This window comes from Bolinopsis microptera, chromosome 13, assembly GCF_026151205.1.
Source record: "Bolinopsis microptera isolate Bmic1 chromosome 13, MBARI_Bmic_1.0, whole genome shotgun sequence".
NCBI lineage: Eukaryota > Metazoa > Ctenophora > Tentaculata > Lobata > Bolinopsidae > Bolinopsis > Bolinopsis microptera.
The window spans coordinates 13,125,741-13,146,133 of NC_087084.1; the positions used below are offsets into that span (position 1 = coordinate 13,125,741).

Below are 20,393 nucleotides of genomic sequence, written 5' to 3' on the forward strand. Positions count from 1 at the left end.
TCTATATTCTGTTAGATTCCTTCTGTTAGGATATCATTGTCTTTCAAGAAGTATGAACAAGAATTAACATAGCTAAAAACGATTAATGTGATAGGCCGGCCGGGAATTTGCCGGCCGGGAATTGGCCGGGGCTGGCAATTTTCTTTAAAATGGAATTAAGTTAGTTTACTTTCGTTCTATTTCATTTATGATTGCTTTTACTTTAATTTGGATTGATGAAATTGTTATCATGATCATGATGGTTTAAACACAATTTTCTATTTATAAATATATGTTTAAAATAAACAGTAATTAAGATGTCATCTAAGTCAACTCTTCAACAATCCCCGGCCGAAATTGTAAATTGACCGGGGCCGGGAAAAAAAGCCTGCCCGGGCGCCGGGAATCCCGGTCGTTTACTCCACATAAGGTGAAAACTAGGGTAGATGGGTAATTCATGCAAAAGATTTGACCATAAAAAGTGGGATGGTGACGGTAAATTCTCAATAAATCTAACGAAGAATTCTTAGTAAATCTCAACTATGGGTACACAATTTTTGCCGAAGCAACATGAAATGAGTTGCTCAGTTTTTAATGAAAATTCTAAGAATTTTCCTACCAGCAGTAAAGTCTATATTTATTATATTATATATAAGTACAATTATATAATGCAGTATTTACTTTATTACATACATGTGTATAGATCTGTATTAGATCACAGTTAAAAATCAGCATTCGATGATCTCATTCCTCTACCTGACTTGACTTACTTGACTTAAGGCGGGTAATATTCCCGAGATCCATTGACAACAGTTCTCCACAGCTTTCCGTCCTCCATCAGTCTAGCTATCTCATCTACTGACTTCAGCCCAGTATCTGCTTTGAGGTTATCTAGAAGTGTTAAGTAAGGTCGCCCCCTGTTGGCTGTTAGTTTGCCCATGACTCGGCTTCCAGAGGATCATTCCTCTAGCTGCATGACTAGTCATGTGACGTATGGTTATATTCGTGTTATCGCTACATATTACATTATTGCATCTTATTATTTTATTACATCTTACATTATTTGATTTTATTACTTTATCAGATATTAGATTATTACATTTGTTATTCTATTACATTTAATCTTTATTAAGATCTTCTCGTGACGCACATTAATTAAATTCGCATTCACGCTGCAACCTATCGTTGTAGACGTTGTACGATATTATATGACACTGTGAACCCTGATAAAGTTTATAAAAATAAACCTTTTATATTAATATTAGATTGTAAATTACATACTTACCCATTTGTAGGGACTCTTAACTTTTTAAATTAATAAAATATTAGATTATCAATTGAACACTAACTCATTTTTAAGGGCTCTTAAGTCTTAACTTTTTAAATTAATACAATATTAGATTATCAATTAAACACTAATTAATTTCTAAGGGCTCTTAAGTTTCAACCGGTACCAGTACCAGTTACCACCAGTTCTAAAATTAGAAATCACCTCATGGATAGGAAAACTTAAATGAGGAGGGATGTCTGCCAAAAGATCAATAATCTTCTTAGGATACCCCTTCAGTACATCTACATTGTAGTGTACTGTGAACATATTACTATTAACTATCACATCACAGGGCACCCTCTAGCTCTCTCTAGCTCTCGTACCGACCACCTCAGATGTCTGTATTAAAGTCACGTGACCGCGCCGCCAGCTCATTAATCTTCACACTCACAATGATTAAATACACTAATATAGTTATTGCTGCTTGTACACTGTGATCACACAAATGAAAATACAGTACATTTTGTACATTTCTTGAGCTTATTGTACATGTTGTGTGTTCACAACAAACAATATCGTTATTAAGTTAATGTATCTTGTGTTGTTGAATTATAACCAGTAATGATACGTCTCATACTATATATTTAACAATGCCCTGTTAGTGGCCAGCACTACTATACTATATATTATACTATAACAATATCTCTAACATTAAATAGGCAATGCGGCATTGACAAGATAATTACCTTTATAATATCGTATAATTACTATAAAATTAGCCTGCTAGGATATATGATATAAATTATACATGATAATTCCGGCGACAACGAGACGGCGTGCAATTAACCTTGCATATAATAACTACCAGCGGTTATGATGAATAAATAATATTATTGTTAAATACAGGCAATGTTACACTGTGTGGCGTGACATATAGACTATTGCGTGCTTACACATTGACACAAACTGTATCACATTGAGTTACAATTGATTTAATAATATTATATATATACATGATTAAAACGATGTAATTCATTGCGTGTAGTGTGTTAGTGCAAACATGATGGTAATATAATATTACTGTATATAAATACTTGTGTTGATATTTAGTCGCAATGATTAGAACATTTACACGATGATGTAAACATACCGTAATAATAGCAGGCTCTCAGGCTCAAGTCACGGACTTTCTTAAATAATTAGGTTACTTGTAATATGAATCACAAATTTCTTCAGAATTTTATAACCTTTAGAAGTCGAGAATAACCGTAGAATTCTATTTTGAAAAGTCCAGAATAATCGACCAACTATCAAGAAAGCCTTTGAAGTTACAGATAAGTTAAAATGTCCTATGAGGTTTCTAAATAATTAGGTAATTTAGACCCAGAGTTATATCTGCCCTTGACAAGATGTACGTGTTTCCTCCCTGCTGCATTTACTCATCAAAATGCTTGGAAGCAGGTAATTATCATAAAGTGAAAAGTATTTTAAAAGTACTGGTATTGTTGTAACATGTGGTCACACAAGCCGACTTGCATGCTTCACTTTTTAACTCTCATAATCTCAATTTTCTCAGAGACAATTGTAGTAGTACAGGAAACCAATCATAACATTTAGTGATATTTTAAACCATAAGAGTGCATCTTGGGCGTAGGGCGTAGGCTCAACGTGTGCTCGTGTTCAAGTTTCAATATGAGAGCACTTAGTAGAGTTAAAATTGAGGCTGGCTTGTAATATTGAACCCTTTCAGTTTACAACGAGTGATTAAATTTAATATTTATATTTATTTATTTACTACCTGTAATAATAATAAAGGGCGACGAGACTAATTGGTGAATATTCAATGCACACATCTGGTTGAGGTATTAGCTGGCGACGAATTAATTTAACAGATTAACTTCCTTTTGTCACGTGGTTAACTCACTGTACACGTGATTCTGTCACGTGGTAGACGCCTCATCACGTGATGTCACGTGACTGCGTGACCCTGATAACGGTTCTGGTTGAATATACAGTGAGTTTTAACAGACGATTTATATATTTATCCCTTTTAAATACCCTGCAAGATGTCTCAAGCTTGTCAAATTCAAACTCAATTCCATGGCATTATTATCTTGAGTAACTCAACCAAAACATTGATTATCTGTTTGCCCCGCCACTCTGCTGATTCCTCAAATGACATCCTTTTATATCCACCAGACTTAAATTTAACTGTCAATTCTGAGACACAATATGATTAGATACATTCGGCAACATGATCTCATTCACTGTCAAGATATTGTCAAGATAATGTCAACATTAAGCGTGCAAAGTGACATGTGTCGTGGCGGGATACACCCTCAATTTAAATACGTTTAAATGTGAAACATGTTTAAATTCCAAAGAATTAATTTAAACCCACCACACGTCATGCTCTTGTCAGGGTTAAGAGATATCATGAACACGCAATATTATATATTATATTTTGTAACCCATATTATTGTTAACATCACTGACTCTCTGTGCTCGCACCTGTAACATAATTGTTCCTAATGGTTACCATGGCGACACCCAATAAGACAACATTATATCGGTCACATGACAATTATTGGCCAATGAAAGAGCTCAGGAGTATCGGCACACGTGGCGCGTTTCAACCAATGAGAATGAAGAAAAGTGGAATTATAACCTATAGCTATGTATAATGTTTTTAAGTGTTGAAGAGAGACTTACATAGATATTAGTGGTAAGGAAACGGTTATGTTACATTCAACTCAAGAGTATAGACTATTACAGCTTATCTGTATTTTAATTGCAGTGTAGCTGTATCTTGGGCAAAATTTGTTTTGCTCCCGTTTTTTACGGGTTTACGACAAGGAAAAGGCTCCTATCAGGAAAGAGATTATTCAACGTTTCAATGTGACAACATCGTATTCATGATCTCAAATCATTTGTTATAATATAGTAATGTTGAAAGTATTAAAAGTGTAGCTGTATACAATGTACAATGTACAATATACAATGTACAATGTACAGTGTAGCTGTATACAATGTAAAAGGTTAGTTGTGAACTTGGCTGACACAATTTACTACTCTATCAACCAGTGTATTGTATAGAGAACATTATAATGTCACAGTCACTGGACTTCTATTATGTCTTTTAAACGTGTAACAAAATACGTCAGGGATATAAATATGTTCACAAGGAGGAGGTATTTGTGTAGAGTTTGTGGGATAGTTTGAATATGTGGAGTGGAATCCTAATTGTGGCTCCAGGATACTGAGCTTATGTCTTGATGATAATCGTTACATTACTTAGCCCAATGAGTCGTTTATTCCCAAGCATTAATTAAGAAATGCTGCGTAATTGTAATGTAATTATTAAACTTTTGTACAAAATTAAAAGCGTTTTCTTATGATCTAGTAAAGCCTTTGATCTATTTGTTATATATCTGTAATCTGTCTATAAACCCTTGGGACACAATTAACATGTATGTTTCGTATTAAATAAAAGAAAGTGTACTGTGCACGATGTACTGTGCTATAAATCTCATTTCAATCTCTCCAGACAAATCAGCCACCACCTGCCTTACCTAATTAAATTCTCTGATATACAAGGTGGAGCTCTACATCACACTTTTTAATCATATTACTTCTTTATACACAGAGATAACCCCGCCCCCCGTATAGAATATGTTCTGTGTGTACTTGCCTTTACTTCATTATGGGAAATACACTATGTTACATTGTTGGTATGAATTATAATTCCGCTCATAACACGTATGAGTATTGCTGAAATATAATATGTTAAACATGTTTATAATAATATTTCTCGTGTTTTAAGTGGAGCTTATTTGTACATGTGAAATAGCTCGCCATGGTAGTACTACGCTATAATGTGGGGGGGGGTCAACCTCATTTTACCTCATGAGGCCAGCCAAAAAAGGCAAAATTGGGATGAGGTAAAATGAGGTAAAATGAGGTAAATAAATCTAGTTTTCTAAGCCTTTTTTTAGAGACAAAAAAGGTTTATTCGAAGTCATTATACTATAATTCGAGGCTGTGCATGGTCTCCCATGATATGTAATGGTTTATTAGGGGTGATGTGGTCCCTGGGAAGGGGCATTCCCAGTTTAACCTACTTACTCTCCAAACTTGGGGTAAATAAAACTTCGCATTATAATTATTATTTATGAAAAGAAAATTGAACATTTCAATTTCCATGATCCATTAGGATATTGTAAATAGCACTTGCTAAGTTTTGTAAAGGAATTAGCAATAACTTTAGTGTCACTTGGGCAGTTGCCAATTTATGGGGATATTTCCGCATTGCATGACATGGACCATTTAAATAATATCTTAATTTGATATTGCGATTATCGAGTCACTCTAAAACAAATTGTGTCTAACTAGACCAAATGTAAACAACAGTTGTGCATGGAAATGGATTGGATATCTACATGAATTTAGTCGAAATTGCATAGTGAAAGGTCATTTCATAATAAAAATTACTCATATAAACTCATACTTCATACAATTCTAAGTTCTTATGTACATGTTCAATGTTTCGCTGTAGAATAAAGGGCGGTTCAGAAAACCACCTTTCGTTGAAATAATTAGATATCACCTCTAATTAGTTGCTCTATTATAGGGTCGGGAACAACCAAAAAAATTGTTGTGTCTCTAAGGTTTCGTATAATACTGACTTGGGCCACGCCCATATTTTTCACCAATTTTTAACAGGTAAAATTCTCTAAATCGTCAATTTAGTCACGAAGGAGTATGGGAGGAGTTCTAAATGTGTGCTCCTCTAATATAAACAGTAGGAAATGGTTAACTTTAGTCGAGGTTTCAGGTCTCTACAATGTCGGGAAGTTCCTGCAGGAATTTGCGCATTGCGCTTGAAGCGCAAGATTCACAGCGCCAAAAGCGAAGGTCGTAGAGACATGAGACCTTGACTAAAGTTAACCATTTCATACCATTGCTATAAGAGTATGCCACTTTCAGAGTCCTGAACACACTCCCATATCTCTTAATCGTCAATTATATGAATTTTACCTGTTAAAATATATCATCTTTAACTGATATCAATTTAGTTTAACACTGTTAATTTTTTTAAAAACATAATTCTTCACACCAAACTAACGCACAATATGATAGTATAAAAAAGGAAGGTTTTCCTTGGATTCCAAATTTAACTTTGATTATATCCTGGCACTGATTATCATTTCTCGATTGTTCTCCATTTTCCAATGCAGTCAGCAAGTTCCAATTAAGGTAGACTAGGTTTTCGAATCTTTATATTATGTTCAGAAGCAGGCCAGAAGGGGTTGTTACCAGAGGAATATCTTCTTGGAACAAGGGAATTAATGAGGTCTTCATTTATAACTCGTCAGTGACAGTCCGGACAGGATGAGCATTGACGAGATCCACTGATTACTTCATAGCTCGTCATTGATAGGATCAGTATTAAATGAGGTCGAATGATTACTTCATAGCTCGTCACTAACTGTATCAGCATAACATGACTAACAACTAACGAGGTCCAGTGATCTCTTGCTGATACGTCAAGACAAGATCAGTAAATAGCTAAAAATATCGAAAAAAATTAGCTTAGAAATTACAGAGTACAAATGCCTTCTTCACAACTAACTCTTCGGCCTCATCTTTTTAAATCACTCATTCCCTCTGAAACAAGATAATGCTTAGGACTAGGAGGAACTTAGTTAAATTCTTGTATGATTCAGTAAGAGGAAAATTCCTTAGTAAGCTAACATTCTTTTGTAGGATGTTACCACTTATCATATCTGTTATCCAGCATAATCCCACAACTAGACCCTCTTATTCTTGAGTCTTGACAATGACAGTAGCAATGTACACTATTTTGATGCTCGGTCCAGGTCTCCAAGAAAACCTTCCTTTTTATATTCTCATATTGTGTGTTAGTTTGGTGTGAAGTATTATTTTCTTTTTTAAAACTAACAGTGTTAAACTAAAATGATATCAGTAAAAGATGATATATTTTAACAGGTAAAATTCATATAATTGACGATTAAGAGATATGGGAGTGTGTTCAGGACTCTGAAAGTGGCATACTCTTATAAGAATGGTATGAAATGGTTAATTTTAGTCAAGGTCTCATGTCTCTACGACCTTCGCTTTTGGCGCTGTGAATCTTGCGCTTCAAGCGCAATGCGCAAATTCCTGCAGGAACTTCCCGACATTGTAGAGACCTGAGACCTCGACTAAAGTTAACCATTTCTTATTGTTTATATTAGAGGAACACACATTTAGAACTCCTTCCATACTCCTTCGTGACTAAATTGACGATTTAGAGAATTTTACCTGTTAAAATTTTTGCCGAGATTTACCTCATTTTACCTCATGAGGCCAGCCAAAAAAGGCAAAATTGGGATGAGGTAAAATGAGGTAAAATGAGGTTGACCCCCCCCCCCTAATGTATTATATTTAACATTGTATTGAGACCTGCTCACTTCTATTCCATGAGATTAGCACACTGGATACAGCAGCTTACACTTCAAATAATGTATATTATATAACTGACCTAGATCTGTCTCTTAAGCAGGAGATTAAAGTAGCGACAGGTGCGAGTTTTAATAATACCTTATTTGAATTGTCTACCAACGCCCGTACGATTCAGCTGCTTCAATCTAATTCTGAGGCCTCCAGAAGAATGTTGCAAATGGAAAAAACGTGCTGATAAATGTCCCCGAAATCACGTACTGCAAAAGAATTTTTTCTTTCAATTATCACCCTGACATCAGGATAATAAATCCAATTTGTAGCGTATCCGATATCATGGTGATCTTCTGCTCTGTGATTGGTACAGTGAAATATCATGGGAGATAGGTGTTAATTAGATAATTGGGTAATTAATTAGATAATTGATTACTTTTCACGACCATATTGCTATAGGCCTTAATTGTGATATACTTATTATTATTATTATTCGTTGAATATTGATTTCGTGGAAAAGAACTATGTAATTTACATAATACTAGAAAGCCTGTAATCACAGGGAGGAAGGTAATAGTATTCTTTGGTAGTCGGTTTTTATAGCATCAAAAATATCATATAATATATACAGTCCATTAAAATGTAGCTCGCACTGAACAAAACGTAATTACCACAAAACCGATCAAATTGACGTTAAAACAATCATTGCACGTTCATGTTCGCGTTTCAACACCGTTACCATGGTTACTTTGCAACTACCTATTTCTCGTCTAATTGGGCGGTCGTGCAGACATTAAATTCTTTTAATTATAAGTAAAAAGATACAGTACCTTAGTTTTATTGTGATTCTGGAGTAAATACAATATGGTATTGCGCAACATAATGATCGTTAATATATATATGTAATTCATATTGGTATTTGGCGACCCTGAATATTTAATATTTACAGATTTTATTTTAAGGTCGCACTATTCGATTTGACGTCAATGCATTTACCGGCGCGGAGCCTAAATCGTTTGTCTGTAGACTGTCAAGGACACAGAGAGGAGAGGGGGGGGGGGTAAAAATCATTTTCATAGTTTTATAACATAATGTGTGATATAGCTGCTGGAGACGAACCCCCTCAAATTTTGAGTCCATCCCCATCCGAACCATCACAAATGTTACAACTATAAAAATGATTTCCCCCTCTAGCTTTGATATCTTAGTGGGTGGTCTCTGTCAGCGGTGATGAAGAGTTATATCATCATATTAATCAGTATCAGTGGTATGTCAACATGTCGTAGATTAACAGCTGTATCTTCAATACTTGCACCATCAGTGACAGTTCTTAGAAATATTATATTTACTTAGAAATGGTTTACTAATGCACTCTAAAAGATACAGGTGGTCAACTATATAATTTGCAATGATTCTTGAGCTTAATCTATTCCTGGATGATCTCAAAAGTTATTGAATAACGCCAATCACATGAATGCTATTGACTCTTACAACCGACCGCAAAGCTTGTTGACTGCCATCGCCGCGCCCGTAGGGCCGATCTTGGAATGATGGGTCAAAGTCACAAATTGCGCTTTCGGTACTAGCAAGACAAACCCTTATTCAGTGCAAAAGCTAGCGCTGCTATTCGTTTCTTGCACATTGTGATCTCGACGCGCGCACCATAACAAAGACTGTCCAGCGCGCGAGAGAAATGCATGGTCCGAACTTCGGTCTGCTTTAAGATCGCCCCCTCCATAGTAGTCCGAACTAGTACAATAAGTTGTTTTACAAACAAGCAAGCAGTACTTCTTACGTTCTCTGTAAAGCTTCAGGGATGAAATACAGTTAAATAAGCAATCTTTGAACCGCCCGAAATTTAACGCTTATTTATTTCAGAACGTACGCAGTGGAGGGATACAAAGTCCTAAGAACGAAGAAAAAACTCCAAAGCAAGAGAGAACACTGAATAACAGCACACCATCACCCACATACACCAACACGACCGCCAGCGCAAATTCTTATTACAACATGAACTCTAGCCGTACCAAAAAGTACGATTATTACAACTACAGGCCCAACATCCCGAGGTTTCAACGTCAAGCAGCCAAACAACGGCAAATGGGATTCCAGCAACAACAGCAACAGCCGACGTGGCAAACGGCCAGATCCACTCCCAGTCCGGACGATTCGTTTTCGGGAACCTTCAGTGAGAATGTCAGCATGCCAGTTTACCAGGATTCATCCGTTATTCAGCCCAAAGTTCAAAGTGTCATTGGATGTCGCAAGTCCCCCGAGCCTCCCTGTAACGGAACCATCATCTCTGGAAATTTAGAAAACATTGTCAAAACCGAGGAATTATCTGGCTGTTACACGCTGTTTGGCGAGAATACAGAGAGTAAGGATTTGGTATCAATCATTCGCCAGGAAACGGGCCTCCAAAAATCTTAGGAACTCCATCCACCGGACACTGTATTTTAGGCACTACTTCCTTTCAAAAAGATTTCTTTTTGTGGATCTCCTTTTTAAATCTCTCAAGAAGTACTTCCTCTATTTTTGTGAATCATACCAATGTGTGCCGAAAAACTTACCGCTTTCGTTTCTAGTACTTCTTTTTGTTGCGAGTTATAATCCTTTATGGATAATTGTTGGTTAATGGTTGTAATACGTGTGCTGGCTATAATTAATAATATATCTTCTTTAATTGTTTTGGCAACGTGAGTATAATTAAAAACCATAAGGTTTTATGCTCCTATTTTAAATGTAAATAGCAAACTGCCTCATTATTAATGCGCTAGTATTGTATTTTTGGCCCGGCGCACTATTTGTTGTTTAAACGTACTTGTTTTACCCCGCTCTGCCTTACTAGTTCTTTTATTTTCCATCCTCGTTGGAGATTATTTAAAAATATTTATAGTTAAATATCAGATTGATCATTGCGTAACGCTTTTGAATCACACTCATCAAGAAATTGTTGAATTTTTCTTGCTTTTATGTTTTTTTTCCTACGGACATTCGAAAAGTCAACCACGACGTAAGCGTTTTTCTGTGCCAAAATGTGTAGATAAGGACCGTTCACCCCTACCCTCTAGTCTAATGGCTGTCCCAAGGAACGCATAATTGATAATGCAAACTTCTAACCGGCAATTAGTACCACACTTGCGGCGCCCTATTATTGGTATTGTAGTACTATAACCTACATTCAATTGGCGTCAGTGGTCGGCTGTAATGGACATTATGAATAGAGATAATCGTAAGCTATTGTTAGACGTACTGTAAATTAGAAACGGAGACTGGGGTACTATTAACTAGTTTCATGTTACAATGCCGAGCGTGGTTAGTAGAGAATACAGTACCCAATACTGAATACACTAGTGTAATTATATAAAAACAGTCACGTGTGATGTGTAAAACTGGTTACAGAGGGGAATGGTGGTTGAAATTTGTCCAAAAACTAAACGTAGTAATTGTGACGTTACCAGTTACATTTTAACGGGTGATATTCGTAAAATATTTCATATTTGTTCCAATTAGTAGTATAGACCTTGTATCACGTGGTGACCCCCACTGTCGCTTCACTATCGTCTTCGACGATACAGGGGGAGCCGCGCACTTCGTGCGCGGCGGGTCATATACAACGGGTCATATACAGCGGGTCATAATACAACGTATGACAAATTAGACCGTCGACAATTCCAACTCGGCGCGCGTCTTGGTAGGTACGTTATAAACCATTACATAGCAATGCACTACTAGTACTTTACTACTATCTAGTACTATACTACTATTATATTTATCTATCTACTAATCTGTAATCTATCTCGCGAAATTTCTTCGAAGTAGCGCGCGCCGGGTCAGTCCATTGTTAATGGACAACGTAGTGTCTGTTTAGTTGTCAATCAAACATCAAAGCATGCACCACCTACGATGAGATAAAGAGTCAGGCTTTTAAAATTATAGCATTAACCTACCACGTACTATGCAAGATGACGCCCAGTTTTATTTTTATCTGAGGACCCCAGGCTAATTATTGCTGCAAAGTTCAAGTACAGTAGTAGCGCGTGTTGGGTCAGTCCATTAAGTTAAACAATGTTGTAGGTTTATAATATAACTTACTTGTATCACGTCGTGACGTGACCCTCATCACTCATTGTCATTTCAATTACTGTAATCGGGGCGAATAAGTCGCGATAAGTAGTATAGTGTCATGGTTTGGAGCCCCGTTTGAGCGCTATCCGAGACACAGTTTACTAAAATGTCATTTTAGCACAGTTGACTAATCTGCCACAACTTTAGCCGGAGGTTTCAAGTTCGAATCCCAGTCGGAGTCGTTCTCCAATGTGATTATATTATTATGGTACACATTTTAACCTAGTTTAACCCATATTCAAGCAATCTAACCCATATTCAAGCAAATCTAACCCTACACAGAGTATCAACTAAATACATTCATCACACAGCAGAAGTCGTTAAATGTATAGTGTACACGTTCACGTACAATTACATCAGTTGTCTATCGACATTATTAACATCTGGTTCAAGGCGACCTCTGCAGTATAATGTACGGATAAAGGGATATAGTGACTTATGTGCTAGCTAAATTTAACTAGAGTGTACAGTTTAGGACAACACCTGGTTGATATGGTAACGTAATGAGAAAGCACTTTTCAGGAAGGTTACTCAATAGTACCAAGATTGTACCGTCATTGTAAAGTAAAGTTACGGCAACAGCTGTGTTTGTACTTGACAGATATTTGCTTAATTTAAGACCCAAACAAAACTAAAGTGAATTGATAAAAATGTGACTTTCTTAAAAGAAATACGTGTCAACAAAATGTAGATTTTGTAGAAGCTGATAAATATATATAGTGTACTCGAGCACGTATTACACTGACTGTTTGATACTTTGATATGCAATGTAATTTATAGAGAGGACTTACAGGACGGTTACTTTACAGCCTCGAGAATAATTTGTCATTGTATAATAGCCATAGACCTAGTACAGAATAATCACGGTAGCAGCTGTGCAATGTATTTGACTCAAATCTCTTGTCAGGACTGGTCTAGATATTTTATATTTCTACAATTATATCAGAAGATCTCAACAAATTGAACAGTGTGCGAGGAATTTTTAAATATAATAACCAATGAAAGATAGTGCTAATTCCTACCTCAATTAGTGGACCGTCCCTTTACATTAGAACTCAGTGTTTGTCTTTGTTAAATATCTTGATAAGGTATAATTACGAACAGGTGCGTGTTTTACTGGACAGTCTCTATCTTCTTCATATCTTGAGGTATTAGCTTTAGGTAAGTGACAACTGGATCAAAGTTGTTTTGTTTAGTTTTATGCTCAAGGTTCGCACTATTCTGCTTTGTTATATTTGAGCTGTCGTATATCAACATAGTATTTTAGTACAATATTAGAATATTGTAGAAATCATACCCGTAAATATTTGCTCGGTATCTGGCAGCAGTTCATCGATTAATGTTCCGTGTTCTGTTTCCTGGTATTTTGTGATCAGAATATTTTCTTGAGTAGGATAAGATGAAATCCGTCACCTTATCTTACACAATACTGAATACTGAATGAAATCTGAATGAATACTGAATACTGAATGTATACTGAATGAATACTGAATGAAAACTGAATACTGAATACTGAATGAATACTGAATACTGAATGAATACTGAATGAATACTGAATGAATACTGAATGAATACTGAATGAATACTGAATGAATACTGAATGAATACTGAATGAATACTGAATGAATACTGAATTAATACTGAATGAATACTGAATGAATACTGAATGAATACTGAATGAATACTGAATGAATACTGAATACTGAATGAATACTGAATGAATACTGAATGAATGCTGAATGAATACTGAATGAATACTGAATACTGAATGAATACTGAATGAATACTGAATATTGAATGAATACTGAATGAATACTGAATGAATACTGAATGAATACTGAATGAATACTGAATGAATACTGAATGAATACTGAATGAATACTGAATGAATACTGAATGAATACTGAATACTGAATGAATACTAATAATAATATACTGAATACTGAATTATAATTATGATGTATTATTTTCTAAAGTTATAATGTAGACAAGGAAACACACGTTTAGATTTTTGAAGATAACTTTAACTAAACTATATTCAATAACTCTATATATCCAAATACTTATCTCAATAATTATCAACGTTTGGTTATAAAGTTCAAGAATCTTCCTGACGATACATTTGTGAAAGTTTAAGAAGCTTGATGATAATATTTTTGTTCTCGTTCATTAGTTTGTTGACATCAGATAGACTTGTAGTCGTGATAACTGCAGTCAAAAGAGCTTGTTCTTCCATACTTAAAATTGTGGCGATGTCTTGTCCACAGTCAATGAGATGCTGCTCAAATTTCTCAAACATTTCCGTTTTCATTATGTAAGAGAATAAAAAGTCCATACATTTGTTCTCCTCCTTGCACAATTTACTTTGTAACAGGACATCTAGAGATTTGAGTAATTTCGACATATCATTTACCTTTTTATTTATTTGCTCGATTGCTACGCCTTTCCGCTTGCCTTTGTGTTGCCGAACTGAGTCAGATTCTAACTCATCACTACTTGATACACTTCTACTATCACTATATGGTGTTTTTGACTCGTAATCAGCACTTGTTTCCTCAGAGTTAGAACCGTCTTGTTGAGATTCTTCAGATATTATCGTATCAGCATCTGAATATGTGGAAGCAGGATAATCCAGTTTTACATCAGTCGCATCCGAGTTAGCTTTTGATAGTGGTTGAATGTTAGAGCTTGTTTCTGACTCTCCGTTCTCTCGATGATACCGACTTTTGTGTGAGGACAAGCTATATTTATTGACAAAAGACTTGTCACAGAATGAATAAGAAATAGGACTCATGATATTACAAAGGATACGTATAGAACGTTTGCAACAACAATCTTCAAATATATTATTCAATCTAACGGGAATGCTTCAAATTTTGTGGAGTAATTAACTCAGACCCACGTGCTATTTTATACAAATAAAAAACAACTAATCTGCTTTCCCTGATCGACGTGTCTTTTTCTTAACCAACGGTTAGGTCCCATTGTATTTGTATGTACAAGTGTTAAGGACTTCGGGCTCCCTCCTTTCCTACCCTCCCTCCCCTGGAGGGAGGGTGGTAGGGTAGGGGTTTTTCTTAACCAACGGTTAGGTCCCATTGTATTTGTATGTACGGGTGTTAAGGACTTCGGGCTCCCTCCTTTCCTACCCTCCCTCCCCTGGAGGGAGGGTGGTAGGGTAGGAAACGTGTGTTTCCTTGTCTACATTATAACTTTAGAAAATAATACATCATAATTATAATTCAGTATTCAGTATATTATTCAGTATTCATTCAGTATTCAGTATTCATTCAGTATTCATTCAGTATTCATTCAGTATTCATTCAGTATTCATTCAGTATTCATTCAGTATTCATTCAGTATTCATTCAGTATTCATTCAGTATTCATTCAGTATTCATTCAGTATTCATTCAGTATTCATTCAGTATTCATTCAGTATTCATTCAGTATTCATTCAGTATTCAGTATTCATTCAGTATTCATTCAGTATTCAGTATTCATTCAGTATTCATTCAGTATTCATTCAGTATTCAGTATTCATTTAGTATTCATTCAGTATTCATTCAGTATTCATTCAGTATTCATTCAGTATTCATTCAGTATTAATTCAGTATTCATTCAGTATTCATTCAGTATTCATTCAGTATTCATTCAGTATTCATTCAGTGATGAAGAGTGGCGCTCTAACAAAACTTTAGGATCGTTGATGTGCACTGTTAAGGATATCAAGAATCGAATATTCCTTGGTAATGTTGCCTTTAGTAAATTTCAGAAAGTTTGGATGAAGAGCAAGATTTCAGTCCAAAGGAAGATCAAAATCTACGAGGCACAAGTAGTCTCTATTCTACTCTACAACTGCAACTCCTGGGCTGCACCACTAGCTTCGTTGAATGAACTTGATATTGCTCATCGCAAACACCTCCGAAGAATCCTCAACATCAGATGGCCTACTGGGGTTATTTCTAATGAGGCACTCTATGCTCGTTGTTATGTCACTCCCTTGTCTGTGAGAGTCTCTAAGTTTCGATGGAGAATGTTAGGACATATCTTAAGAGGACAGGAAGACTCACCAGCATACACCTCTATGTTATTTGCTATAAATTCTGATATTTTTATGGAAGGGAGACGGGGTAGACCATGTTTAAACTTATTAGATGTTATTAGAAAAGACTTGACTAGTAGAAATCTTGATATTAGATTTAAGAATTTGACTGATTTCGAAGACCTTAGATTTTTAGCTTTAGATAGGGAGGAGTGGAAGAAGTTAGAAGATGGTTGATGTTTTTGTTTTCTTTTTTATGCGTTTTGATATCTATAAGGTGCCTAGGATGCTCTTTTAAAGAGATATTTCGTACTTTGAAAGATTTACTACTACTATTCATTCAGTATTCATTCAGTATTCATTCAGTATTCATTCAGTATTCATTCAGTATTCAGTATTCATTCAGTATTCAGTATTCAGTTTTCATTCAGTATTCATTCAGTATACATTCAGTATTCAGTATTCATTCAGATTTCATTCAGTATTCAGTATTGTGTAAGATAAGGTGACGGATTTCATCTTATCCTACTCAAGAAAATATTCTGATCACAAAATACCAGGAAACAGAACACGGAACATTAATCGATGAACTGCTGCCAGATACCGAGCAAATATTTACGGGTATGATTTCTACAATATTCTAATATTGTACTAAAATACTACGTTGATATACGACAGCTCAAATATAACAAAGCAGAATAGTGCGAACCTTGAGCATAAAACTAAACCAAACAACTTTGATCCAGTTGTCACTTACCTAAAGCTAATACCTCAAGATATGAAGAAGATAGAGACTGTCCAGTAAAACACGCACCTGTTCGTAATTATACCTTATCAAGATATTTAACAAAGACAAACACTGAGTTCTAATGTAAAGGGACGGTCCACTAATTGAGGTAGGAATTAGCACTATCTTTCATTGGTTATTATATTTAAAAATTCCTCGCACACTGTTCAATTTGTTGAGATCTTCTGATATAATTGTAGAAATATAAAATATCTAGACCAGTCCTGACAAGAGATTTGAGTCAAATACATTGCACAGCTGCTACCGTGATTATTCTGTACTAGGTCTATGGCTATTATACAATGACAAATTATTCTCGAGGCTGTAAAGTAACCGTCCTGTAAGTCCTCTCTATAAATTACATTTCATATCAAAGTATCAAACAGTCAGTGTAATACGTGCTCGAGTACACTATATATATTTATCAGCTTCTACAAAATCTACATTTTGTTGACACGTATTTCTTTTAAGAAAGTCACATTTTTATCAATTCACTTTAGTTTTGTTTGGGTCTTAAATTAAGCAAATATATGTCAAGTACAAACACAGCTGTTGCCGTAACTTTACTTTACAATGACGGTACAATCTTGGTACTATTGAGTAACCTTCCTGAAAAGTGCTTTCTCATTACGTTACCATATCAACCAGGTGTTGTCCTAAACTGTTGTCCTAAACTGTACACTCTAGTTAAATTTAGCTAGCACATAAGTCACTATATCCCTTTATCCGTACATTATACTGCAGAGGTCGCCTACCTTGAACCAGATGTTAATAATGTCGATAGACAACTGATGTAATTGTACGTGAACGTGTACACTATGCATTTAACGACTTCTGCTGTGTGATGAATGTATTTAGTTGATACTCTGTGTAGGGTTAGATTTGCTTGAATATGGGTTAGATTGCTTGAATATGGGTTAAACTAGGTTAAAATGTGTACCATAATAATATAATCACATTGGAGAACGACTCCGACTGGGATTCGAACTTGAAACCTCCGGCTAAAGTTGTGGCAGATTAGTCAACTGTGCTAAAATGACATTTTAGTAAACTGTGTCTCGGATAGCGCTCAAACGGGGCTCCAAACCATGACACTATACTACTACGATACAGCCGCGCACTCGATCGTGCGCGGCGGGTCTACAATGTTGAATGTACAACGTAAGGCAACAACCTACGAAGACGCGCGCCGAGTACTTTATATTAAGGAACAAATATTTTAATACATAACGGTATCACCCGCGCGTTATATTAATAACAATGTAATTTAATTAACAACATTACCAGCTGGCACGCCAACCTCAAAAAACCGCCAACCTCAACACTCCCAGCAATCCTTACTAGGGGGTGCACCATAAAAATAAACTTGCTCGGATTTTAGAAATTTGTGTACCATTGTTTTCTAGAGACTGTGAGAATTTTCACAATACCAAATTTGTCATACCTTTTTGGAAAAATCAGTGAGTTTCGCCTAGGTGCCATATTTGATGGTGCGCGGCTTTTGGAGCAAAATTAGCTGTAAAAGTCGCGTAATTTGACCAAATTTGACCAAATTCGTTGATTTTTGTCGTATTATTTGGATATATCTTCAGTTCCTTGAATGAGATCATTCTGAAAATTGGCGACGACCTTCCAATAGGGCTTTCACAATTGTCCAAAAAATTTGATGGATATCGGAGTTGATATAGTGATCAAAATGGGGCAAAATACGCTGCTTTTAGCTGTAACATAATGTCTGATGGTTGGATATGCTTTAAACTTTTCGGACACCTTTCTTGTAAGTCTATAAGTAAGCTTACCAATTTTTGTTGCAATCGGAGGTCGGGAAGGATACTTAATATTTATTTGTTTGAAGAAAATTGTGCTGGCCGAAATTAGCGCTAAAAAACCATCCTACAGTCGGCACGCGCGGCTCACTGTCGATGGCGCACTACCTATCCTTACCACTTACTGGCTGGCAATATTGGCTTTTACTAATTCGCTCGCCCAAAAATTTGTGACCAAAACGGTTTTTTGCCCATAACTCTCCAGGGAAGCATTTATATTACCCTACGTCATGGGGGGGTGGGGTGATTCGGAATCAGCATCCAAAAATATGAAATACACCGATTCTCGATTCAAATTAATTTCATACCCAAAGGGCCTTTTCTCAACACTCAAGAATTTTCTTAAAATTTGGGCGAGCGATTTGTAGTACGTAGGAGCGGGCGATATTGATATTATTACAGGTGATTGCGTCTTCACACTTCACAGCTTTTTGAGCTCCGCGCGCGCTCGTACCAATGCGCAGCCCTTTCTCGAGCTTCTCGTGCATATGCTTGATATGATCATCAATAGGTGATACTTTGCTTTATCCAGAGCCCTTGCGCTTGCAGTTAAAGTTTACTTGTGAAACAAGCGCGCCCGCAGCGGCGCGAAAGCACATGGTTAGTGGTTAAGTGATCAAGGTGATACTTTGTACTTGTAAAATATTTGTTTCAAATATTATACCGTCGACGAGTCCAACTCGGCGCGCGTTTTGGTAGGTTATAAACCCACAAGTCTTACTGGGCGGCGCTTTGTCGGGCGCTCAGCCTGTCAATGTCATTCCGCCAAATCTCTATTCGGAACATAAATATAATTATAATAGCCTGGATCGAGTCCCCAGTTGTAGGTTTATAACCTACCAGGACGCGCGCCGAGTTGGACTCGTCGACGGTCCTAATATATGGAACAAATATTTTATGAGTATCACCCGTTAAGGTCCCCAGGTAAAACTCGTCAAGAAATTATTTTTATGCTATGTACAATGTAATTAATAAGTTTTATTCGAAATCATCGTAAAAAATACATACGTATATAGCTTACTTTCTCAGTAAATCCCATAGCTTACTCATAATGAAACGTATAAGCATGTACACAGAATGGTAAAAATCTAATCGCACCCCAGATTGACAGGCTGAGCGCCGCTCAGTACATTATTTGATTTAAAATCAAGGTAGTTCATTTATTTTTGTATTAGCAATTACTATTACTATTAGTATTACGTGATCAATATTTTGTAAATTTAAACCCCTTTGGCCTTCTCCTATTTTATTTATTTCCAGATTGTAGCTCTGCTGCTACGATCTCGTCAAGAGTTCTGCTACGATCTCGTGGTAGATCGAGAGAATCACTATTTGCTATTTTAAATTCTTGAGTGGCGCAGCCATGTACACAGTACACTTACTTATACTATACACTATACAGTACATCGCGCTACGAGTACAAGTACAAAGTTAAGGATTAAGTGTCAATTGTCGATAGATTAATTAAATAATATAATCATAATTGTAAAATGCGCACATACGAATTATACAAAATATGGAATATGGTATCGCCGGTCAGTGTCAGTGTCAGTGTCAACCTGTCAACCAGTGTTGAAATGTTAAAGACGACTATGTAGACAAGCTCATGACCTTATTTTCTGTTTAAAACTGGGACCCCGCGTTGAGTGGGTTTTACGAGACACAGTCCAGACAATGTCTGATATGACTAAAATGGTGTGGCCACGAAAGGTTTCCCAGTGCAATCCTTCATTTATAACCCCCTACTGGATGAAGCCTTAATCGTATACTAATATTTATATATACGCAGTGAAACTGAAATGAGCACCAAGTTGATAGTAAGGGGTCGTTCACATAATCATATTACGTAATCACTGAGAGAGAGAGAGAGAGGGAGGGGGTGGGTTTCTGAATGATTAATATGG

At 36.1% G+C, this 20,393-nt stretch overlaps 2 protein-coding genes across 3 annotated transcripts in view; both read left to right on the forward strand.

Moving 5' to 3' along the window:
• The window catches only part of LOC134825072 (DNA ligase 1-like), an 85,609-nt gene extending 74,954 nt beyond the window's left edge, over nt 1–10,655 (forward strand). For both annotated transcript variants that reach the window (XM_063837198.1, XM_063837199.1), the window contains one exon: nt 9,584–10,655. In XM_063837198.1, the coding sequence (XP_063693268.1) occupies nt 9,584–10,135 (552 nt within the window). In that variant the 3' untranslated portion in view covers nt 10,136–10,655. The remainder of the gene's footprint in view (nt 1–9,583) is intronic.
• LOC134824674 (Bardet-Biedl syndrome 7 protein homolog) overlaps nt 1–20,393 on the forward strand; it is a 638,888-nt gene that overhangs the window by 302,781 nt on the left and 315,714 nt on the right. The gene's annotated exons all lie outside the window — the stretch shown is intronic.